The sequence below is a fragment of the Galeopterus variegatus genome, unplaced genomic scaffold, assembly GCF_000696425.1.
Source record: "Galeopterus variegatus unplaced genomic scaffold, G_variegatus-3.0.2 Scaffold1054, whole genome shotgun sequence".
Classification (NCBI taxonomy): domain Eukaryota; kingdom Metazoa; phylum Chordata; class Mammalia; order Dermoptera; family Cynocephalidae; genus Galeopterus; species Galeopterus variegatus.
Genome location: NW_007727165.1, coordinates 430,655 through 455,559, shown reverse-complemented (window position 1 = coordinate 455,559; position 24,905 = coordinate 430,655). Strand labels below are relative to the sequence as shown.

At 54.0% G+C, this 24,905-nt stretch overlaps 2 protein-coding genes across 2 annotated transcripts in view; one reads left to right on the top strand and one right to left on the bottom strand.

Annotated features, from left to right (window-relative positions):
* Positions 1-8,294: 8,294 nt before the first annotated feature.
* GNAZ (guanine nucleotide binding protein (G protein), alpha z polypeptide) lies at positions 8,295-13,145 on the top strand. Its single transcript, XM_008574510.1, has 2 exons — positions 8,295-8,384; positions 11,988-13,145. The coding sequence occupies exons 1-2, from the start codon at positions 8,295-8,297 to the stop codon at positions 12,330-12,332; spliced, it is 435 nt and encodes a 144-aa protein (XP_008572732.1). The 3' UTR covers positions 12,333-13,145.
* Positions 13,146-14,620: 1,475 nt separating this feature from the next.
* RTDR1 (rhabdoid tumor deletion region gene 1) overlaps positions 14,621-24,905 on the bottom strand; it is a 13,997-nt gene continuing 3,712 nt past the window's right edge. Inside the window, exons 4-5 of the mRNA XM_008574509.1 lie at positions 21,931-22,096; positions 14,621-14,695 (exon numbers count right to left, since the gene is read on the bottom strand). Coding sequence (XP_008572731.1) covers positions 14,621-14,695; positions 21,931-22,096 — 241 coding nt within the window. The remainder of the gene's footprint in view (positions 14,696-21,930; positions 22,097-24,905) is intronic.

Here is a 24,905-nt window from a genome sequence, read left to right as displayed (position 1 = left end):
GGACCCCCTCACAGCCGCCTCTGATATTAACAGAGCGGGAGGCAGCTCCCCACAGGAGGAAGCCAAGGCCCAGAACAGTCCAGGCGGCTCTCAAGGCTGACACAGCCAGAGGGTGACAAGGGTAAGATACGCCCTGGGATCCTCCATCCAGTGCTCCTTCAGTAACAAGGACGCCACAGCATCCTGCATCTCCTCTCCCACCAGGGGCTCATTTCAGTCCAGCCAGGAGCAGGTCACTGGAAGGTCCCTCAGGGCAGAGCCAGCCAGGGCCTCAAGGGGACTGAGGAAGAGTAGGGTGCCCCCAACTCACAGAGGCTCTCTCCCACCACTCCAAGTAGGTAGGCGGTGGGCCTTTGTCTGGCCAGCCAGGCCCATGTGCCCCTGTGGAGGGACACCTACCCCAGCTCAAGGATCGGCCGTTTCCTCCTGCCATAGTCTGTGTTGCTGTGTGAGACGCTGAGGGTGGAGGCGTCCTCCCTGGTTGTCATGGAAATGGCAGTGAGTCTGCTGAGAGTCTGGGTGCTAAGCTCAGCAGAGGGAGGGAGCAGCTGGCCCTTGGTGGCAGCTGCTGTCACCAACTCCCAGTAGCTCAGTGCTGGGAAGGACCCAAGGGGCTGCTGTGCTCCTGAGCATGGAAAATACACAGAGAGCAACTCAGGCCTCCTTGCCTGCCGTCTCCCTGTGGGCACTGGACTTTGACCATGTCTGTCCTTTTGTCTACACGGGGTCAGCTGTGAATCCATCCAGGTGCTGGGTGAACTGAACACATGGGCCCTGCCTTCAGAAAGTCACTTCCAATGAAGGGACAGGATAAGATTCAGGCAGTTGACTGTCAGGAGCTGGGGCTGCCTGGAGAGGCCCGAGCACCCGTCCCTGTGAGTGTGAGCACAGATGACTCACGTCTCCTCCACCTGCTCCTGTGCGGGGCCTCTGCCGGGAAGGACTGGCCTCACTGTCTGCTTGGTTTTCATCTGTCTGGGCCTCTGCCTCCCACCACCATCACCTCCCCAATGCATCGTAAGCTCCTTGAGGACAGAAAGGGTGGACAGAGGCCACCTCACAGGCTCAAAAGCAGAAGAGAGTGGCAGAGCCGGAGAGGCTGCCCCATGGCACAGCCGGCCACCCCCAGGCAGGAGGTGTGGCCACAAGTCTGCAGGCCAGCGAGGGAGGCAAGGGCAGTGTGCTCAGTCCAGTCAAGTAGCAAAGGGAGACCCAGCAAAGTCTCAAGTCATCTACAGGGGGTGCGGTGGAGCCTAGAGACAGGGATGCCATCGAGAGAGGCTTCTCAGAGGTGAGTAGGGAGGGATGCCTCAGCGGTGCTCAGACCACTCAGTTGAACCAAGTGACCGTCTTGGATGAGCAGCTTATTTTACTAAGGCAGGAGCTGTGGCATGGAGGAGGAAGTGACATGCCCACAGTCCCACTGCAGTTCGGCGCTTTAATGAGGTCCAGAACCCCAGTCAGCCAGTACCTCCCAGGCCCCTTCCACAGGGGACCAGCAGGGCCGTGGGAGAGCAGCCAGGGAAGACAGGTGCCCAACAGAAGCTCCTTCAGACTTAACCTTATTCATGACAGCCCTGGTCCCTAACAGCCCCTAGATCCTGGTGGCAGTGGGCTGTCTGAAATCTGAGCACTCCTTATCATTTCTATACCAGAGGTCTCCGATCATAGCCGGACCTCAGGCTGATTCCCTGGCCTCTGGTAGTATGTGGCCCAGAGACCAGATGACCATGACCAGCAATACAACAGCCCCGGGGATAGCAGGTCTGTGGTCAAGGTAGAAGGAAGGAGAGATGGGCACTCAACAGTGCCAAGCACCCTGGTGGAGCTAGAGTAGGACAGTATGGTGCAGGAAGACAAAGACCCCTCTCTGGCAAGGACAGGGACACACATCCAGAGAAATGAGGAAGCATTGGGCGAAGACAGGGTCTTTGAGTCAGGGCCAGATCCAGAGAAATGAGGAAGCATTAGGCAAAGACAGGGTCAGGGGAGAGTAGGTGTTCAGGCAAGTGCGGCTCAGCTGAAACCTACGCAGATGACTAGAGTGGGGGGCTTGGCAGGGGGCATCTAGGAAAGTCCACCAGGGCCAGTCCTGAAACAGGGAAGACCCTGTGTGGGGATGGAGACTTGACTGCAGGGAAGGAGAAGGCAGCCAGTGGAGACCAGGGAAAGAACTTGAGAAAAGGGACTGGAGGGCCCATCAAAAGGCAGAGGGGGCCTAGGCTGGGGTCACCAGGGCTCCAGCTAGATGGAGTTACCCACTACCACTGCTCCATGGAACACCAGCTGAGAGACCAGAAGTGTCCCAATAGGAGCAATTTCAAATGTCCAGCTTTCTGATCTGATGTGGCCCTGTTCCGACCTGCATGACAGGTCGTGCTCTGAGCATAGAAGCCCCTCTGCCTGGTCCACTTGGGACCCTACAAGGTGTCACCCCAAAAGGAGCACCCTGACGCCAGGCCCAACCCTGACAGCTGCTCAGCCTCTGTGGCCCTAACTCCTGTGGACAAAGAGTAGAGTGCTCCTGTTCGTTAAATTGCCTCTTTGTGACAGCACGGAGCTCCAGTGACACCCAGCCTTGTGCCTAGGTGAGGCTCTGCTGGTCACAGCATCCCTCCTCAAGATCCTCCCCCATGACCCCACCCCACCACTCATCAGCACTGCCTCCCCGTGTCCCAGTCCTGTCCGCCCCACATAGCCCGTTCCCCAGCTGCTGCCAGCACCTCAGGCTGCCTCCCCTGGCACTCTTGCCCTGCTCTCCTTTGGCTCAAGGGTAGGTACAGGCCAGGATTTTGTACTCCAGGCTCCCCTGAGATGAGCTTGGAGCACAAAAGGGAAATGAACTCAGGAATTCCTGATGAGGACTCTCAGCAGATTGGCTGCAAGCCACCGGACAGCCTGCATTCTGGGCCTGGCCCGGCCTCTTTCCTGTGGAGGCCAGGGTCGGGGCACTCTGAGTGCAGCCTCCGTCCTCTCACAGCCAGCCAGCAGGGCCATCTGAGCACCCCTGGCCACCCTAGACTTCCCTGCTCCTTTGCAGTGAGTAGAAACACATACACCACTCTCTCACCCCAAAGATCTGCCCCCACTTCTTTGGAGACAGAGTAAGCTGTTTGCTGAGTGACTGACACTGTCTTTGTATGCAATGGCTTTCCTCTGGTGTCTTCACACTATTCCACAGCTGCAAGCACATCTGACACAGATGCTGGGAATGGGCATCGCAGATTCTCACCCTGTGTGCCTCAGGTGTGAGGGTGGGACCCACTCACCCTCTCCCCACTAGAGGAGTCTGAGGATGCCTTTGCCCCAGGCTCCCCCTTGGCAGAGCTCAGGATGGTCCAGAAAGTTGCAAAGGCTTCTGCCCACCAGGCCCAGAGCATAGGACTCTGGGCCTCACCTGCCTCTGTGGGTCAATGGAAAGGGGCGGGGTGGTCAGCGCCATACTGAGAACAGACACCAGGCTGCCGACTGGGGCATGCTGGTTCCATGCCAGCAGCACCCTGCACCCCTCCAGCCACACCCTGCCCAGCTGACAGGCAGCCCCCCCAACTTGGTGCCCCTAAGACTTCCACCACAAAGGGAGGGCCAGAGGCTTGTCTGTCACTTTGTGAAGGGTGCCAACATGAAGTCTGACCCTGTATGAAACCTTCACTTTGGCCTCCAGTCAGGGTGCTGCCCTCGGTGCCTGGCACTCTTGCCCAGGCTGGGCAGGCCTGGTGGCCCAGCTGTGGGATGGGAAGCCACACCGTGGTGAATGGAGCCCATTTATGTCCTCAACCCAGCCCCACAGCTCCACTTCCAGCGTGAAAAGCTGAATTCACAGTTCCCATGAACAAACACTGCAGGCCTTTCTACAACTGGCCGACTTGGGCTTTGTAGACTGGAACGGGACTGAGAACTTATCCTACAGATGAGGAAACTGAGGCCCAGGGCAGGACAGCCATCCAGCCCCACCTCCTGCCAGCACACCCATACCAGGTCTCCACACCTCTGGGCCTTTCCCTCCCCCTCCACGCCCAAAGCTCCAATTGAAAAGCCTCCTGCTCCTGTGTGAGCATCAGCCCTCGCCCTTCCATTCCTGCAGTATGTCACTTAATCTCAGAATCACAGCCATGTTGGTGCTATCTATGGCAATGCCACCTGCTAGCAGTCACCTGTGCCTAAACCATCCATGTGTGTCCCACTTCAGCCTTCAGCTACCCTGTGGGAGAAGTATGCTTACATATTGTGTTACAGGTGGGGAAACTGAATCCCAGCCACCTTGTCGAGAGCAGGGCTATCTGCTCATCTCTGTCTCCCCTCAGGCAGAAGAGTACTTGGAAAGCACTAGCAAAGGAGGCAAGGCAGGGAGGGGGGGGGCTACTGGCAGAGCTGGGGTCTCCAGGTCACCCGTGACCCAGGGTTCCTGCTGGTTTCAAGAGCTGAAACCTTGACATCACCTGCATTTTATGTGAAGTCAGATTTAACACCCCTGTTTGAGTCAACTGGCCTTATCCTGTTCTGTAGCCACAGCAAGCCCTGCTGTGGGCCCTGTGGGGCAGGGACCTGGTGGAGAGTGAGTGGACAAGGAGATGGGACAGGTCAGTACAGAGCCTTCCCTAGCCACTGGGCTATGTCCACAGTCACCACTGACGCATTCCTCAGCACAGGATGGGGGCCCTCACCTGGCTGCAGCATGTGACGAAGGTCTTAGTTGATGTCGCATGTTCAGCAGGAGGAAGCATTTGTACGTGGCTTTCCCAAACCAGTGGGACTTTGGGCCGCATCAACCAGGGGCAGGGAGGTGAGGGTCCCACCACTTCTGGAGTGCATCCGCATGGGATACGGGGCTGGGAAGGGGTTGGGCTGGACCAGTGTTTCAGAGGACTGCCTGTGTGCTGATAGCCAGCATGGAAGCGGAGAACCTGGAGTGTGCCTGGGCCTCCAGGAGAGGCTGTCTAGAGGCCCAGGGGGAGCAAGGAGCAGCATCCCCGTGAGGAGGTCCACACATGCTGCCCCTTCCCAGGACGGTGGGGGTGGGGCCACATCTTGTTGGTGTCCTCCAAGGCAGGAGGTACTTCATGAAGTGGGGGTGGGGGCAGCCCTGAGTGACACCAGCCACCCACTCACTACTTTAACCTGCTGGACCCCCCCCAAATGGAGGGGCTCCACCTGAGGTCAGGGGCTCGGGGCTGGTTTGTCACCCATTTTGACTCAGGGCTTTTTCGGTTCATTTTCTAAACCCTAGTTTAAAACTTAAAGCATAAAACACTATGATGGCTCGTTTCAGGAAATTTTGTTATGGATTTTATAGCAGAGTTATTCACTCCATCTGTATGATGGAGGGAAGGCAGTGGTCATCGCCATCCAGACACCAGGGCCCTATGTGATGGTGACAAGGATGATGAGGGGTTGACCGAGGGCCTGTGTCACACCTGGATAGGTGCCGTGCCTGTGTCAGATGGGGACCCAAGGCCACAGCAGTCCGTGAATGGCCCAGGGACCCACAGCAAATGATGAAAACAGTAACGCACTTGCCAGCCTCTGTCCTGAGCTCACCACGTACGCAGTGCTAATCCGTGTGTATACTTGCTCGGGTAAACGCCACACACACCCACCCATGAGGCTGCTGTCACCACCTTCTCCTCACAGATGGGGGACGTGAGGCACTGAAAAGCCAGCATCTTGCCCAGAGTGATAGGCAAGGGGCATTTTGGGTGGCAGGGCTGGCCTACATGAGGTGCTAAGGTGCACGTGAGTTTGGGGAACAGAATAACTTGGAGGTGGGGTGGGGCAGGAGGAGAAAGCCAGGGGAACACCTGGGTCACGAAAGGCCAGTGTACCCTTCTGAGGGGCCCAGGAGCTCAGTCGGGAGACAGAGGCTGCGGGAGGATGGGGCACACTGAAGATGTTAGAAATGGGTAAGAAAGGGTTTCAGAACAGGCCCAGTGCCTCTCCTGCTTGGCCTGTTCCTGGTCCCCAGGTGGTCAGTGAGTCACCACATACCTAGGACCTCAGTCTTAACACCTGTGGTGGCCTGTGAGGAGAGGAGAGGAAGAACATCCCCTTAAGGCTCCTCCAGAGGGAACCACGATGACAGCACAGGTGGTGGGCTTCAGTATACAGCACTGTGGGTGTCTGTCACAGAGGGTGCACTGGACCCAGGGGCAGAACCTGGGGCTCCATTCCCCCGGCCCACCTTCCCTACATGGCTGCCTTGGGAGGTCTTCATAAGCTGGAAAACCACGTGTGCATTACAGTGGTGGTTATAAGGCTGTGCTAAAGAGACACGAGTTTCCCCAGTTCCAGAAACAGGTCCCCACCCACAGTCTGCCCAATAGCCTGTCAGAATACAGATACGCTACACATGGGGCGTGGGGAGAGGACCCCAGTCTGGGCATAGTGGCCTGGAGGACACCTGCCATTCCTTCTCCCACAGGCAGGCCAGTAAGCTCTTAAACCAGGGGGAGGTGGATATATTGGATATGGGCCTGTAGGGGGGACCCATACTCCTCTGTGAAATGCAGGGGCTGGACCCAGGTGTCCATGTCACGCCCCACCCAGCCAGGAACCAGGAAGCCAGAAGCAGCCCGCCTGTGACCCAGAATGTGGGTCTGTTTTTGGAGCTGGGGAACTGGTAACTGGGGGAGCTCGTCCATGTACTGGAGGCTATTTTATGCCCCACAAACAGCTACAGGAACACACTGCAGCAGACTGGCCCAACAGGGAGCGAGAGAAGGGCCAGGTCAGAAGGTGCTGACATGGTTACGAGGTACAAGTGGCAAGTGCAGCAGCCCTCAGGTCTCTGGGCGAAGCTTAGGGTCACAGGAGTCTCCCAAGGAGTGCGACTGGCCTGGGAGTCAGAAGGTGCTGACATGGTTACGAGGTACAAGTGGCAAGTGCAGCAGCTCTCAGGTCTCTGGGCGAAGCTTAGGGTCACAGGAGTCTCCCAAGGAGTGCGACTGGCCTGGGACCTGTGGCCGGCACAGAGGTGTCACTGACTGAAATCCGGTCTGCAGAGTCGAGGCCTCTTCCCCTCCATCCTGCCGAGCCTTCCCTCAGCTCCCTCTGTGCTGGAGGCAGACGGGTGCAGGTCTGCCCATGAGACCTCGCTGGTGAGAGGACATCTAGTGCCAAGGCAAAGGGCAGTGGGTGTGACAGGAGAGTGCCCATGGGGCGAGGCCCGGCAGCCCCAGATTCTTCACACATCAGCACCTTTGTCCCTCCTCACAACAGTCCCGGCATTCTACAGATGAGGAAACTGAGGACCAGAGAGGAGAAATGACCTGTGCAAGATACAGCAAACGCTGGTGGTGAGAGTGAACCTCAGAACCTGTGTGCATAACCAGGGACATCTGCCTCTTCGTGTCAGCGGGAGAGCCTCCATGGAGAATGAGGAATGACGGGCCTTGGCCCCCAACAAACCGGACACAGGCTCATCTCCACTCCTCAGCTCACCCCAGCCACTGGCCTCAGAATGTTATTCAAGGAGCTGGTCCTGGTTTGGCCACCGCACGTCCTGGCACCTAGCAGCTGTGCTCAGGGTGAAGACTGCAGACTCAGGCCAGCAATCAGGAAGCCCCTTAGAGATGAGCCATCAGGTCCCCTCCTGGTGTGGTGGGGAAGCCCAGGCCCAGGTGGGTGACACCCACCCACCACCCTGGGGTAAAGTCTATTCAGTAGCATTGAGTATATCTGGACCTATCTAAGCAGAAGCTTTCTTTTTACAAATGGCCGAGAAATTACTTCCATACCACCCTGGCACTGCAGCCAGCCACCCAATGGCTGACACACCTAGTTACAAATCACTGGTTCCCCACTGCCGGGCAGTGAGATTCCCGCCATCACACAGGCTGCTGATGGGAATCATCTGCTCCGTGTTACTTATATGAACGAATGCACACACAAACCCGAGCCTCGTAGAAGGTGCTGTCTCGCTGGTGAGTGGGCCCTGCACAATGCTGGGTGGGCATTGGAACCCTGAGCTGGCATCACAGGCAACTAACAGCAGATGCATTTTCTCCCACAACCGCTGCTGGAGAGGTAAGGCAAAGAGGGCTTCCTGCCAGAGAGGACATTTCAGTCGGTAGGAAGACGCAGGGCTCTCCACTCCAGGTGGCCCCTCTCCAGGCCTCCCATCCCCGTGGGTGAAATGGGAAGCCCTCCCCCTTGCAGCGGGGCTTGGTCATGGGTTACAGAGGTGGGTCCTCTGACTCTGGGGTCTGAGGAGAGCATGTTCATGTCTGGCTGATGTGCTAGCTGTGGGAAGTCAGGTGACTCCAAAGCTGCCTGTGGCTTGGCCCCAGTCAGACTTCATGAGGATGCTGCCCTACCCCATCATACCTCCTCCATTTCCCTCAGCAGCAGCTCTGAGCCGTGACACGAAGCGGGCAGAAGTAGAACAGGTGGGAGGGTGGAATCCCACTTAGGCTGGGAAAGGGCCACAGCTGGCACCCAGGCTTTGCACACCCACCAAAGGGCAGGAAGTGCCATGGGAGTCCCCAAAGGCCAGATGGAGGGGCTGGGACTTTATCATGGTGCAGGGCGCACAGCCAGTCATGTGCTGTAAGAAGATGGGTGGGGGCTTCCTGGAAGAATGGGTCTTAAGCGAGGCCCTGTAGGGTGACCAGAACAGGGACAGGTGGGTAGTGCTGCAGGGTGAGGCCCTGGAGGCCAGGCAGGAGGCGTGCCCAGGGCTTCATCCCTCGCATGCTCACTTGTGTAGAGTTACAGCCCAAATAGCAGGGCTCCTTTGTTCAATAATTGTGATTTAAGGTGTCAGGACGCCACTCTCCCCACCTGTTTGTGCTTAGGGCTGCAGGAGCAGAGACTCCACTGTGACGCCAGCTCCCAAGGCTGCAAGGCACCCATGGGCCGGGCATGGGGTATGGGAGATGTGCTGGGTACAGGGTCAGAAGATGAGACTGGGGCTCCAGCACTGCCTTTCCCTCCACCGCCTCTACATTTGGTCTTTTGGACCCAAGTACAAGATTCCTGGGTTTGGGCTCCTGAATTCTGCCATGCAGGGCCCAGCCAAGAAATGGGACCAGGCATCTACACAAATAGAGATTTTATTGTTTTGTTATTCTTTGACACCCGTCATCTCCCAGAGATTTGCTAAATGGTGGCTGATGTGGTTCACCCATGGTTTGTCCCAAGGAATAGAGAGGAAACTGGGAAACCTGAGCCCGAAAATGTCAGCAAAGCAAGAGGATGTCCAGGTGTGGCTGGGAGATGAGGGAGGGTCCCGAGCACAAGAGCCACCTGTCTGTCATCCAGACGAGACTAGATCCTGGTGAGAGCACACGTGCAAGGTACTGTGCAGTCACTCAGGACATGCCCTGCCTCCTCTGCCCTCTGGCTGCCTTGTGAAATAAGTGCCTGAGTTTCTGTGACCTCTGAGTCAGGAACAGGCTCAGAGGGTTGTCCAGGGTCCCTAAAGTCCGTTCAGAGGCATCAGCAGGAAAGTGGCTCAGAAAGGGTGGAAGGGGCTCCTGGCGCATTAGGACAGCTTGGGACTGAGGGGAATGTCAAGCAGGAAGAGTGGCTAACATGCTGCAGGGATAAGGGGTGTCCCCATGGGCTGCTGCCCTATAGAGGACCAGCTCATAGAGCCCTCTCTGTGACATACGGTCAGCACACAAACACAGTTTCGGCATGTTGAGGTGGCCCTCCTGACTCTCCTCTTTCCCAGGCTCCACTGCTGCCCAACAGCTGCTGTGCTGAGCTGGGTGCAAGAGCCACCCCCAGCTGCCACCCCAAGTGGCCCAGCAGGGTTCCAGGAGGCAGGCCTAGGCCCTAGCCCCCACTCAGTCCTTGCCCACCCACACTTGAACTCCAAGTCTGTACCCTGCTGGTGACCAGACTATCCACCTCCCAGCCCTGGGGAAGCTGCTGCCTCACCCCCAGATGGCCCTGCTATCCCTGCCTGGCCTCTGGTCCACAGTTCCAAGGCTCCCGTCTCTGGGGTTCCATCACCTGCCATGAGAGCTGTCGACCTGTCAGTGGCCCTGGCTCAGGGCATGCTCAGCAAGCATCTGCTCAATGAATTCATGCTAATGACTGTATCTGTTATTTATCTGGTGCAAAATTGGGGGTCAGAAGCATAGCCCCCAATTATGACATCATTCCTATGAGAAATGACAGCTCCATTACCACAGTCATCTTTACGATGTGGCTTCCAGGAATCCATTAGAGCTAATTACTCCCCCAATAGAATGTAACATTCCTAGACCACCACTTATCTCACATTTGGGAACATCACGGTCAAGTTCAACTACAGAGGCACTGGCTCCTCCAGGCTCCGCTGGGATGGGGATCCTGCATCCTGTTTCTCTCTGCAGAATGGTCAACACACCTCACCTCGAGACCTGAGACCACTGACTTGTCAGTTTCTATTATTTCCAAGCTTGTCCTAAAGGAACAAGATCAGTTCTGAGAAACGTGGTCTCCCAGGTGGGGACAATCCCAGGGTACCTCTAGGCATCCTCTCCTTCCCCACACCTGGTTCCTTCTTGGCACAGACGCCACCAGAGCCATTTACCTCAGAAAACTCAGAGGCTCTGGAGAGCGGGTTTATGTGTGACCACCTCCTGGGGGTTCACCCTGCAGGACCAGCAAGCCTAAAGCTCTTGGCCGTGGGACTTGGAGCACATTTCCTGCTTCTCCAAGCCTCAGTTTCTTCATCTGTCAAATGGGAATACCATCATCAGTGTCACCACAGTCATTGGTGATACCAGTACCTCGAGTCCATATTGTCAACACCAGCTACAGTTAGCATTGTCATTACTATGGTCATTGGTAATATAAACTGGTCAGAAAAGTCCTTAAATCTGAAGCGTCAGGTCTGAATTAATTCGGTTGCAGACTTTAAACACTTGGCATGTTCAGTTTATCTTAAAAGAAGGGGCAGCTTTTACCAGCAGCAATTCCAAGTAGTAGGTCCAGGTAATTATTCCTCTTAAAAGGCAAAGTTGTCAGTTTTGTGGGGAAACAGTGGGTTTGAGAGTCAGGCAAAAGCATTATGCTCCTTCAAAACCCATAGTTACTATAACATGCTTAAGGTCCTCAGAAAGAGGATTTAAAGAACAGACAGGTGCTGAGTGGGGGCCAGGTGCCACGCTCCATGACTGGTCACTGCCGCCTCCTGGGCTGCTCTCCTCCGTTCTCTGCAGTTACCAAGCCCCCAGGAAGTGGAGCAGGATCCTGCCCCCAGCAGACAGGTGGAACAGATGCACCGCAGCAGCTCTTGAGAACACCCATGGGCAGGGAGAGGGGCCTGACCCAGGCTGGCATTTCGTTCCCAGCTCTCATGAACTGGAGGCTTTGGTTACAGCAGGTTAACCCTCCCCGACCCTGGCTGCCGATTGATGGTACCGCACAGAAGGATCAAGGTTTTGAAGGACGGGGCCAAAACCCAGGCAGGGCAGAAGCTGCCCGCGCTTATGTTTCGGGAGATGTGATCTGACAGTGGCTCCCATGGAAGACTTGTGCTTTTGCTTGCAAGTGTGGGCCAGGCAGGGGGCAGGCATCAGAAAGATCGTTGCGCTTATGTTTCCGGAGATGTGATCTGACAGTGGCTCCCATAGAAGACTTGTGCTTTTGCTTGCAAGTGTGGGCCAGGCAGGGGGCAGGCATCAGAAAGATCGTCAGGGTGAGGTCAGAGGTGCCCAGGTCCACAGGGATGGAGAGGGTTGGGCTGAGCACAGCTACAGCCCCTAAGCCACATGTTGAGGTCACTGACCACTGGCGCCCAGAGGAGGGACTCAAAAGGAGCAGGAGAGATTCTTCTAAATATGTTCCAGGCTTTCAGAGCAAGGAAGAGCATTGCCAGCTATTTCTGTGGGAGGCGGGTGAAGACAGATTTGACCTGACAGAAGAGGATTCTCTTGTGGGGGCCAGCACTGGGCTGGGAGACCCTGCCAGGGGGGCTTCTTCCCTGCAGGGCTGCAGGTCTAGGGTCTGTGTTTGCTGTGTGCCTGATTAACGTCAGCACTTTCCTCCCACAGAGTCGAATGGCAGAGAGCCTGCGCCTTTTTGATTCCATCTGCAACAACAACTGGTTCATCAACACCTCGCTCATCCTCTTCCTGAACAAGAAGGACCTGCTGGCGGAGAAGATCCGGCGCATCCCGCTCACCCTCTGCTTCCCCGAGTACAAGGGCCAGAACACGTACGAGGAGGCCGCCGTCTACATCCAGAGGCAGTTTGAGGACCTGAACCGCAACAAGGAGACCAAGGAGATCTACTCCCATTTCACCTGCGCCACCGACACCAGTAACATCCAGTTTGTCTTTGATGCGGTGACAGATGTCATCATACAGAACAATCTCAAGTACATTGGCCTTTGCTGAGGAGAGGGTCCCAACCCATTTGCCTGTGGTTAAACCTGCGGGGTGTCGCACCCCAACTTGTGCTAGAGAGGCCCAACCCAGGGGCAGAAAATGGGGGGCCTGAAGAATGTCCCCCCACCCCTCAGCCTCTGCCTCCTTGGCCCCACGTTTCCGCAAACAAATATATATGGATAAATTGCTAGGTAGGTAGACACATACACACACACGTACGTACGCCTGGAGATGGCAAAGTTCTCCAAAGCGTCGAGGTCTCTTGAAGACTTGAGAAGCTGTCACAAGTTCACTACAAGCCCATCCTGCCCCTTCACTTTGCCTTCCTGAGTTGGCCCCACTGTGCATGGGGGTCTGCATTGGACACTGGGGAGAGGTGGCAGGGCTGGGGCCGGGTGGGGCTGGGTTGGGCCAGCTGCGCCTCTGTCGCCTGGAGGAGGGCCAGCTCACCGCCTGAGCTCCGGCCTGGGGACCTTGCCACTGACCAGGAGGGAGGACCAGAGCAGGGTCCGTGCACCCTCCCTGCTGGCCACACCCATCACTGGCCTACACATGGCTGCTCTGTACCACATCCGTTCCAGACCCGGGACCTTAGGAGCCAGGTGACAGCACTAACCAGACCTCCAGCCACTCATAGCTCTTTTTAAACAGCTTCAAAATATGCAGCAAAAATCAACACAATACATGAGTGGCACCATCTATTTCAAACTAGGCCAGCTGGGATTCCAGCTTTTCTTCTACTAGTCTGTTTTATAAATCAAAACCTGGTTTTTCTTCTCTGACATCCTTTTTTTTTTTTTTTTTTTTTTTTTTGGCCAAATCTTGTGGTGTTTCGCAGAAAAACAAAAATACAGAAAATTTCAAATGCAATTGAGTATTCTTTTTTAAATGCAAATTTTCAGAACTTTTTTTTTCAGGTGGTCCTTTTTGTGTCTGGCTTGCTGAGTGTAAAAGTTGTTATCTGGACGATTCTGTCTCTCTGCTCCAAAGACATTCTAGGACGAACGGCAGTCCTGCAGCAGCCTCGCAGGACAGGTGTACATAAGCCTCTGCAGCGTCCTCTTGTTACTGGTGCAGTTTTCCGCTTTGTTTTTATTTAAGAAAATAAATGTGATGTATTTAAAGAAGGTTCTTCACCTAGGAGCAAATGAACAGTAGCTAAATGTCTTGGTATTTAAAGAGTAAATTATCTGTGGCTTTGCCAAGTGAAGGAAGGGGAGGCGAGAGATGGCACCTGCTAGTCTCCACACACCCCGTGCCTGAGATGGGCTGGCAGCAGCTGTGACTCCTGTGAAGGCACAGCCAGCGTTGTGGCCTGAGGGAGGCCCTGCTGGGACTGTGCTCTGGGCCTTCCTGCCCCAAGGCCTGTGGACACCTGTGTGAAAGGAACTTCGCCGAGGGCTGCGTGTAAATATGAACGCCCGCCGCCAAGACGGGAGGCCCCGCCAGAGCCCTTGCCAAATCTTCCTCTCACCCTTTGTTCGGTACCCGTGTCCAAGGTCAATGTGCAGAATCACAGCCAAGGACTTTAAGAGATGTACAGAGGGCAAGAGAGGAGCTGGTGATCATATGAAAGTCAAAGATTGTCTACTTTATGAAAATAAAATACGCTGAATGGAGCCAAGCCTCGTCCTGGTGTGCCGTGTGAGTGGCTGACGTGTGGCTAGACTTGGTGCTGTCTGGGAGGGTGGCTGGGGACACCTTCCACGCTGAGTTTCCTTTTTCTCCTTCCCCACCCACACACCTCCACACATTTAGGTAAAATCACTTTGTAATGAACGTCAAGAATAAACCTCAAGAAGCTGCAAAAGAGAGGAGACCAGCGAGGCCCATGCAGCCCAAGGTGCAGAGATTTCGGGGGCGATGATGGCTCCTGCCCCTCCTGTAGCCCTCAGGACTCCTCCCAGCACTGGCCCAGACTGCACTATCACCCAGACCCCTCACGCCCTGCAGACACATCTGCCAGGGTCAGAGTCATCCCCACAGCACGGAAGGGTGCCCAGAAATCCTGTAGGGTGCCTGTGTCAGGAAGGGGCCAACCACCACAACAGTATAGGGCACACCCTACAGTGTGCTGGGGGGGAGGGGACCCCAAAGGCCCACTGCTCGCTGTCTGGTTCATGTAGTAGAAAGAGCTGATTTGAAGTCAACGAAGTATGTTCACCAAGTACCTGCTGTGAATCAGATACTGAGCCAGACTCCTTACAAATTATTTTATTTAATTTTCTCCATCTCAGCAGGTTGCCAGCAGTGACCCATTTTACAGATGAGGAAGGGAGCCCAAGTTGAGCTGGGATTCACCAGGCCGAGGACTTGTCTTCCTCCTGGGGGCAGTGCCTCCTCGAGGCCTGGGTCCTCACATAGCCCTGCACCTGGACAGGACGGGAGCCCACAGGGAGCACAGAGCAAGGCAGGACCTCGAGCAAAGCCCTGAGTGGTGGGTAGCAGACGTGCACACACGCATGCACACAAACACATGCACACTCGTGCAGGTACATGCACTCAGACACACACGGCCCTGGCTCTCTCGCCGCCCCACCCCCATGCCCACGCCCACATGGGGATTCCCTTCACACCTTCCTACATCACCAAACAGCAAGAACCCAAAGGGGCTCTTGTTAGGAGGAAATAACATGTGACTTAAAGTCGTTGAAACTTATTTTGCCCACGCCCACATGGGGATTCCCTTCACACCTTCCTACATCACCAAACAGCAATAACCCAAAGGGGCTCTTGTTAGGAGGAAATAACATGTGACTTAAAGTCGTTGAAACTTATTTTGTGTTTTAATGCCAACTGTGAAAAGGAGTAATTACACCGTGAGCAACTTTAACCTAAAAATACACAGCAAAAGGGAAAAAGGATTCTGCCTTCTTTTCTGGTGTGTGCAGGGATCAGAGGGGGCCTTCCCTGGGAAAATGTTTCCTCCTGGTTCCCAGAGCCTGGTCAGCACTCCAGTCGCCACAGCTCCCCACAAGCTGCAGACAAGCCCCGACCCAAACTTTAGCATCTGCTGTGCAGCTTGGCCTGCGCTGCAGTTCATCTGCACCGGTTCTTCCTCTCACAAGCCTGCCACGTCCCCCCTTGCTCACTCTGACCCCTGTGCGCGACATGCCCTTACCCATCCCTCAGGGTCCAGCTCAGAGCTACCTGAGTGCCTCATCGAAGTCCCCTCCCTCCCTGCACTCCACCTCCTAGAGCGCACACTCCAGGGCAAGGTGGGGCGGGGTGTTGGCAAACCACTGAGCCCCCAGGGAGCAGCTCGAGGGCAGGACACTCCTGCCCCATCTGACCCACCTCCTTCCTCCCAACAGTGCCCGTCCGGTGGGAAAGGCACATGCTGAGCTGGGAGGGTCCGGGAGAGGCCTACTGAGGGCAAACGTCCATAGACTGCCTTCGCCAGGGGGAAATGAGCTCAGAGACTCACAGAATGGTAAGAGGAAGCCAGAGCTGGCAAGAGGGAGGCTGAAGGGGAGGAGCTGGGGGCAGCTGGGGCCGGGCCCCACCCTCTGCAGGTGACTAATCCCAGCCTGGTCCCATTACCCCTACCCACTACATGCAGCCCCAGCCTCCTCTCCCAGGACGCACCACCACACAGTTCCTCATGGGGTATTGCCATCCTCCCCTGCAGCCCATGTGGCCACCAAGGTGGTACAACGGGGCAATGACAGTGGTCATGATAATCCTAACTCCCATCGATGACTGCTCTCAGCACACCACCCTCCTGGGAAGCCAAGATTACTGGTTCTGTTTTACAGAAAAGAAAGCAGAGAACCTGAGAGGGGATGACTTCCCAGCATCACACAGTGCGTGACAAGTGACTCAGCCAGGTCTGGGGCCCAAGGGGCTACACTCTGTCTGTCCACACTCCCCAGAGCCCCACAGCAGACACACCAAGCCCTGGTGCCCTGCTTCTCTCACAGCCATCCAGAACAAATGGGCCCGGGCAGTGGGCCCAGCTGGCACAGGGCAAATGCCAGGGAGGGCTGCACTGCACCATGAGGGGCCATGGGGCCACACCAAGGCTGAACAACACCCTGGGGGCCTCACCTTACCAAGACAAGCCTAGGCCAGGTGCCAACAGGTTCAGCCCAGCACATGTCCTAGGAGGACTTGAGCCTTTGGTAATTCCGTTTATAAGGGGCTGTCCCAAACTGCCTGGGAAAAGTATGAAAACCACCTAATGAAGGCTGGAAAAGGCCGCCTGCCCGGACAGAGTGCAAGCATGGCCACTGGGACCATGCCAGGCTTGACCAGGCCAGACAGGGAAAGGCTCTCTCCTGCTGGAGGGGGAGAGGGACGGCAGGGAAAGGGAGAGGAGAGGAGGCATCTAGCAGGCACAGCAGGCAGGGAACCAAGTGGGCAGGGTGTTCCCATTGGGGGGGCGTCATCCCAGCTAAGCCCAGAGAGGGAAACAACAGCTGACCAAAGACTATCAGGCAAGGACGTGCCTGCAGCCCTGATGCACCCCACCCTGAGTGCAGGTGAGAAAGGAAAGGCCCCACCGCCCTGAGGCAGCTGGCCTCCTGCCTCTGCCCTGTGGTGTCAGGGCCAGGAGGTGCAGGGGGCTGTCTGGGCCACCTCGCAGGCAGCTGCTGAGGAGGGATAGGGGTGCGGCGGCAGGCCTGGTGGCAGCTGCCTGCCTGGGGCTGAGGCACACCGCTGAAGGGGGAGAGCATCCGCTTTGCTTCTCCAGCAGCCCCTCTGCCTCAGGAAGCAGCCTGCCTCAGCCTTCAGCTCCCCCTGCACATAGCATGTCCAGATTTCTCTCTAGCCCAGAAACTACAACTCCAGGGATGTCCCCTGCACCTTAAAATGAGACGGGGATCAAAACTGCATCCAGACATGTCCCCCAGCCACACCCTGCTTCCCCCGTACCCAGCCCTGCTCCTTTCTGAAGCCAAGAACCAGTTGCCACGGGTGGGTGGGGTCCAAGCTTTTGTCGCTGCCTTCCTCACCCTCACTGGCTGGTGCTCTCCTCTGGGCTGGGAGGAGCCCCCGCCTCCACCCCCAGAGCCTGACCCAAGCCCAGGCTGCACACATGAGGGGTCAGGGACAGAGCAAGTCCCACCACACCACCACTGAAGCTGGGCACAAGGAGGGGACGACAGGAGGAAGGGTCAGGCCACACCCACAGGTGTTCCCTGTCAGGGCCCGTGGGACTGGGCGTTGGACCCTTCTAGGGGGCCCTAGGGCTGTTCAGCTGCACCCCAAAATCTGGTTAGAGAAGAATCTCAATTTCAGCATCACAGCCCTCTCTCTCAGAACACCTAGCCACACAATGACACCTGTTTTCACATAGGGTTAGCAGAAGCAGGGGAGGGGGGAAGGATGACTATGGAATCCTGTGTTGCCGCGCAGGGCCCAGCTGACGAGAGCCTGGGCTGGCAGCCTCTGCGTGGCATTTGCCTCTGTAGTCCTGGGTTCTCTCCTGACACGGCACAACCATGGGGCATGAAAAGCCAGCCCAGAAGGAACAGGCAAGAAGGCAGAGCTGTGGCCCACGTGTGGCTGAGTGGGGCAGCTCCCACCGCGGCCCCCGTGGCATTTGCCTCTGTAGTCCTGGGTTCTCTCCTGACACAGCACAACCATGGGGCATGAAAAGCCAGCCCAGAAGGAATAGGCAAGAAGGCAGAGCTGTGGCCCACGTGTGGCTGAGTGGGGCAGCTCCCACCGCGGCCCCCTGCCAGGCCAGGGCCCTGTCCTGTCCCCAGTCCTGGAGCGCCCCCTGCTGGTTATTTGGAAATCGTGCAGCAAATCAGACCTGGCAGGGCACAAGCATTCAGAGGGAAGACCTTCCAAACATTCTCCCACAGACACCCTGCGTTACAGGTGAAGAAACTGAGGCACAGTGGCTGGAACACAGCAAGGGGCCCAACACGTTTGTCAAATGAATGAATGATCAGGTGAGTGACTTGTAGCAAGAAAACAACAAATGATGCTTAAAAATATGACATAAAACCTGCTAAACAATATTTGTTGACTACTAGCCACATGCCAGGTGCTATGCCAGGTGCTATGCCAGGTGCAGAGGGTGCTATGGTGAAAAAGGCCTTCCAGTGTGGCCATGGATAGGAAGCCATACTAATGACCTGACATTAGCTGGCCGAGCCCTTCATACAGACTGCCCCAGGTAATCCATGCAGGTGATGGAAATCAGGCTCCCTCCCACAGGCTCGCCACTGCCCCAGATCACACACTGATAAGAGTAGAGCCACTGAAATAGATGCCCTTACCCCACCCAGAGGCCCAGCGAGGACACTACCTGGGGCACAGCCACACTTGTCAACCCCAAATCCTGTGGCTCAGAGTTCCCTGAGGATAAACCCGGGGTACCTGCCAGACTGCCTCCCTCCCTTCATTCATCCAGCCCCAGCCACTGCTGCACATCTCTCATCAGGGTGTCCCAGGTCTCCTTCTGGGCACTTCACAGATGACAAGCAACACCCAGGAAATCCTCTGATAAAGGGTGGAGGCTCACCACCCGGCCCCCAGTGAGGCTTTCGCTCATAGGGCTTGTAGGTACCACAGACCCCTGCTCCTGATGGTGCAGCCAGTGTCTGCAGATTACAGAAAACTCCACAGGGAGGAGATGGGGAGGTATCCACCAGCACTCAGATTATCACCAAGCTTTTGGAATTGAGGCAGTGTTGACTTAGCAAGGCTAGAAACAAACAAAAATCCCTTCCAGGTACCTGCATGAGCTAAATGTGAAAAGCAAAACTCTTACATTTTGGAAGAAAGTATGGCAGAATCATCTCCATGAGCTCAGGGTAAATAAGGATTCTCTTACACAGCATCCCAAAGAAAGCACAAAGGAAAAAGATGAAACTGACTACATTATTCAAATGAAAAACTGCTGGGCCAATAAATCAACAAATAAATAGTGAAAAGCCACACAAACAGCCCAGGAAATGGTATTTGCAATCTAGGTAACCAACAAAGGGTTGGAATCCAGGATGAATGATACAGCCCCTCAAATCAATAAGAAATGGACAAACAACTCATTGACAGAATGGGCCCGGGCTCCCTGAAGGCACAGGGCAGGAGGGAAGCCTGAAGAGGCACCAGGCAGAGGTGAGTTGCTCCTTCTCACCAGTCACTGGGGACGGCGCAGCCACACCAGGGTGGAACGCACAGCACACCCGTCAGGCAGCTGGCGAGGGTGCTCCTGGGCTCCCTCACTGGGGGAGGGTGGGCTAGGAAGCAAGTGTGTCAGGCAGGCGTGCAAGGCCTAGCAATGCCCTCCCCAGCAGAGGCCCTAGCAGGGACCCTCCCTCATATGTGCCAGGAAGACCTAAGCAGGAATGCCCCCTGCACAGTCCTTCTGCATCACAGGGGCCAAAGAACCCACATGCCTGCAACGGGTGTGGGTGAGGGTATCTCAATACATTCACACAGCCGGATTGTGCAGCGGTGGGACAAGTATAAATCTCAAAATTATAACATTGTGTTTTTTCAGGTTTTTTAAGTGGCAGAAGGATACATACAGCAAGATCCATGTACATCGTTTTAAAACATGCAAAGCAAGGTTATATAGATATATGAAGGTACTTCAAAAAATTCATGAAAAAATAGAATTAAAAAACAATATCATTTTTCCATGAATTTTTTGAAGATCCCTCCTATATATAGTCTGTACGTAATCACATCTGTGTTAAATATAAAGACACGCATTGGGATATAGTTACCGAATTACTAGTGGCTCAAGGAACGGCTGGACAAAGGGTGCTGGGTCGGGGGAGGTTCACAGGATGCTTGGACTGCATCTGTGATTTTTTTCAAACAAAAATCTCAAGCTAATATGAAATGTAAAATGTTAAGATTTGGCAAGGCTGGGTGAGAGTAGTCAACGTGCATTATCATCGTCTCTATACTTCTCTAAATGCTTTTCATAGGTTACAGTAATGGTGGTGAGAGCACTGGGTGAGAGCAGCAAGTCCCCTTTTGTCCACTCCTTGGGGTCCTGCCCTGTGGTGAGCACAGGGCATTCATCTACCTCAGCCCCAGCACTGGCCTCCACAGAGACACCCCAAGAGCCCAGTGGCTCTCAACCCCAGGCACGTGTGACAATCATCCAGGGTACATTTAAGAAATGTGACTGCACGGCCCCCACCCACCCACCCTCCCCCACAGAGACTGATCCTGCTGGCCTGGGATAGGGCCAGGGATACAGTGGTCTTTTAGCCTAGCATGCTTCCCAACACCCAGCCCAGCCCAGCTGGAGGAAGGTGTGCCACAGGGGCCAGGCAACAACCCTAGATCCCCAAGGGCTCTGCTCCATTCCGCCTGCCGACCTGCACCTGACCCTATAGTCATCTCTCTCTGGGCCTTAATCCCAAGAGTATCACAGGTGCCCTTGAACATTTATGCCTTAGGTGTTAGGAAATAACCCATGCAGGGGCACCCAGGGAGCAAGGGGAAGGACCGAGGGAACCCAGATTCGTCTGACTCGTGGGCTACATCTCTTTGTCCACCTTTAGCTAAAGTATCTGCTTTGAGGCTTCAGATCAGGCCTCTTGGAATGAACCCCTCCTTTAAAAATGATCATTGTATCATGCAACTGGGCAGATGTCAATCTGACATGAATCTCAACCCTCTAGCTGTGGTTGGCGGGTGGCTGCTACCCTGACTCCCCATCTAGTTAGCGTCTGAAGTGGACCTTGGGCCAGGGTGGAGGTGGCCCTCAGTGACTATGTACACAACAGTGCCTCTGTGGCAGCCTTTTTTAGTCCTTAAAAGGGTGCTATGGCACTTCACAAAAGAGGACATTTAAATGGCCTCCCCTTTAATCACCAGGGAAATACAAATTAAAATAATAATGAGATATTACCATACGCCCACCAAAATAACTAAAATAAAAAGAAAAGATCGAGTGTTGGTGAGGATGTATAGCACCTGGAACTCTCATATACGGCTGGTAGGAGTGTAAATTGGTACAACTATTTTAGAAAACCATTTGGTAGTACCTTCTAAGGGCTGAACATGAACTTACCCTATGCCAGCCATTCTACTCCTAGGTATATCTCAAAATAAATGCAAACATGAGTTCATTAGAAGACATTTATAAGAGTGTTTATAGCTACTCTGTTCTTGGTAGCCATAAGCTAGAAACAATTCAAATGTCCACTAGCAACAGAATGGATGAATAAACTGTAGTACTCACAGAATGTGACACCAAACCACAGCATAAATCAGCAAAAATCAGTAATACATAACACACATGAATCTCAGAAACAAAATGTTGAGCAAAAGAAGCCAGAAGCAAAATGCTACAAACTGTATGTTCCATTTATGTAACGTTTAAAAAGAGGCATAAACTAATCTATCATATAAATCACAGATACTGTTCACCTTTGGGTGAGGGGTAGTAACCGGTGTGGGGCATGTGGAAAGTTTCTGGAGTACTGATTAAATTCTGCGTTTCTTGATCTGGGTAATGGCTACACGGCATGTTCACTTAGTGCCATTTAATCAAATGTTTGTTTGTAGCATGTGCTCTTTTAATACGTATGTTGTACTTTAATAAAAAGTTAACTCTTAAAAAACACCATGCTGTGGCCATGATCTGCAGCCTGGCACATGTGCGACCTGGAGTAAGGCCCACAAGCAATGCAAGCGCCCACCAGATCCAGGTGCAGGATGCAAGCCTACCTGAAGGCAGCTGGGCCAGTTGCTTGTAGGTTTGATGCAGGTTCTCCCGGCAGATCCGTTGGGGATCGTTCAACAGGAGGGCCAGGGCAGGGATGATATCGTGCTCTAAAAAGCCATCTCTATGGAAGGGAAGGCAGATTGAGACATAACTAAGACCTTGCCCAGAGAAGATCAAATAGGGGCAGAGTCACCTGCCCCTGCTGGAATAAGTCCGTGCTTGCTGGGGCACATTCCTCTGCCCCGTCCTAATCGGGGCTCAGACTCAGGCTCTTTGTGCCCCTGGACCCTTATTTTCACTCTTCTGAGGCTCGGTCTCATCATCTGTAAAATGGAGATAAGGCCACAGAAGCTTGTAACCCACCTTGCCTGAACTGCGGGCTGAGTTCCGGGCAGCAGGCCTGGCAGGGCCACCCCTCATGGCCCCTCCCTCTCCTGTTCTCCAGCTCATCTGGGAACCTGCCAGCATCCAGCTGCTTGCCTCCAGACCCACGTATCCTGTCATGCTTGTTGTTATAATTATATAAGTTAATTAAATATTAGGTAAGCCAATTGGATGAGAGGAGGTGTTTTTATTTTTTAATTTCCTTATGAAAAATAGTTGACTGCTATAATATATATACTAGTTGAAGACTCAAAAGTGAATCTAAAAAAAAGATTCTAGAAGGCTTTTGCATGCAGATTACTTCATTAATGTCTCTGAGTTCTTTTTCTACTTTAAAGAAACTGAAGGTGCAAATGATGTTGTAAGTGATTTAAACAAAAAAGATGACGGGAAATGGACCCATAACCAAGAAAAGGCCTGAGTCCCATACAGGGATTGTTGGATGCCTTTTCATTTGTGTTTTGGGTTAAAATGAATTGTTTAAAGGAAATATAGCAACAATGTCTTTGGTTCCTTGCTTTGTAGCCATTTCTTGATTAACCAACTCACTGCTCTGCTAGGCCTGACTGCATCTGGTAAGAGGGCTTCTGAAGTCACATCTCTAAGGGCTGGGTTTGGGAATAAATAAGTCATGTGTGAAGCCCTCAGGCAAGTGCCCAGCACACGGGAAGTGTCCAACCAACTGTGCTATTGCGGCATTGGCCAGGCTTAACCTTAAGGTGTGTTTTGAATCGTTCTGGGAGAAGAAAATCACAGTGGGACACACAAGTTGCAGGAGCCTTCCCTGACTGCCAGGTCCTGCTCGGTCAGTGCCTTCGAAAATCAGTTGTGTTTCCCAGTAGAGCGTGTGCCCCTCTTACCAGAGGCAAGCAAGAAGGCAGGAGCCAGTCTGCCCAGGAAGCTCTCCTGACTATGAGAATGTCATGTGAATTTTCTCCTCGAGGTGACAAGATGCCAAGCCCGGGACCACCATCCTCATTTCCCCTTCCCATCACTACTTGTGTGGACAGAAGGGTTTCAATGTGGGCAGTTCAGGGCAGTTACATAGAGTTATGCAGAGCTCCATAGAGCCCCGTAGGCTCCGCAGGCTCTGCAAGCTGTTGGCTTTAGTTATAAGATCACCATTGAACCTAGGGGAAATTTAGAAGTTGGCCACATTTACTTTTGGCCCTTTGCCTGTCCAATGTGATATGGTGGAGAGAGCCCAAGTTTGGGAATCCTAGGCCCTAGGCACACAATGTTAATTCTCTCAGGTCTTCTCCCCTTGTCGGGTGGTGTGAGGCAAGGCTGAGAACTCTGAATGAGCATGCTGGCCAGACCATATCAGGTTCTCCATCAGGGACAGTTTCTTCATCACATCCTCCTGCCTCGATAACATGGGCACAGCCAGGACCCCCCAAGGCAGGCTCTCCTAGTGCCACCAAATAAATCTCCAATCACCCTCCCTAGGCATTTAGTTTTGTTATAATTGCCCAGGCTTTAAGCATCTCTCCTCACCAAGAGTTACTACCTGATGTCCAGATCAGGTCTAGAAAAGAGGGAAAAAACAACAAGGCTGAGAGACGTCTGTCTCCTGTATGCCCTAAGGTTTTCAAGCACCTTCCCTGGTCCTCTCAGAGAAGCGAAGTGAGACTCAGATCAGGAATCTTGGTCTACCCTTCTTGGTGCAAATTCTGTGAATTAAACTATGGCACTACCTCCCCACACATGCCTGTTCATAAGCCTGATTGGATCAGGGCTACACACAGGATCAGGCTGAAGTGGGTGCAGAGGAGAACACCAAGACTCCAGGAACTTGTGGGGTGGCAGGGCTGAGCAACGTTGGGTTTTGTGAAATGCCCCAGCACTCTTAACATGATTCAAGCCTCTTTGAATGACTGCCTGTTGTTTACACCAAACAAGCCCAAAGGCAGTCAGTACCTTGCCCTTCTTTCTGGGCCTGTGCATACTGGGCAGTGGTCCCCTTTACACAAGAGATTTGGGGTGTTTGTGATTTGGTGTTCTATTTTTAATACAAAGTAAAACTAGTGATCACCCTGGTCAAGAGGGTGAACTGAGCTGATGTGAGCAATAACCTGCCACCCCAACCCCTCACCACCCACCACCGCAACTCCTAACCAAAACGCTAGATGAAATTTTTTTTTTTTCTTTTTGTCTTTTTTACTGACCGGCAACGGGATCCCAGTCAGTACCTTGCCCTTCTTTCTGGGCCTGTGCATACTGGGCAGTGGTCCCCTTTACACAGGAGATTTGGGGTGTTTGTGATTTGGTGTTCTATTTTTAATACAAAGTAAAACTAGTGATCCCTGGTCAAGAGGGTGAACTGAGCTGATGTGAGCAATAACCTGCCACCCCAACCCCTCACCACCCACCACCGCAACTCCTAACCAAAATGCTAGATGAAATTTTTTTTTTTCTTTTTGTCTTTTTTACTGACCGGTAACAGGATCGCAACCCTCGGTGTTGCACCCACACCGCGCTCAGCCAGTGAGCAGGAACCAGTCTCCACATGGGATCTGAACCCTCGGCGGGAGCACCGCCACGCT

Bases quoted from the DNA above. Each gene is read 5' to 3' on its own strand.
- GNAZ (XM_008574510.1), top strand. From the start codon at position 8,295: ATGAGGATGCTGCCCTACCCCATCATACCTCCTCCATTTCCCTCAGCA. The intron at 8,385-11,987 runs GTGGGAGGGTGG...TTCCTCCCACAG, and splicing joins AGCGGGCAGAAGTAGAACAG to AGTCGAATGGCAGAGAGCCT.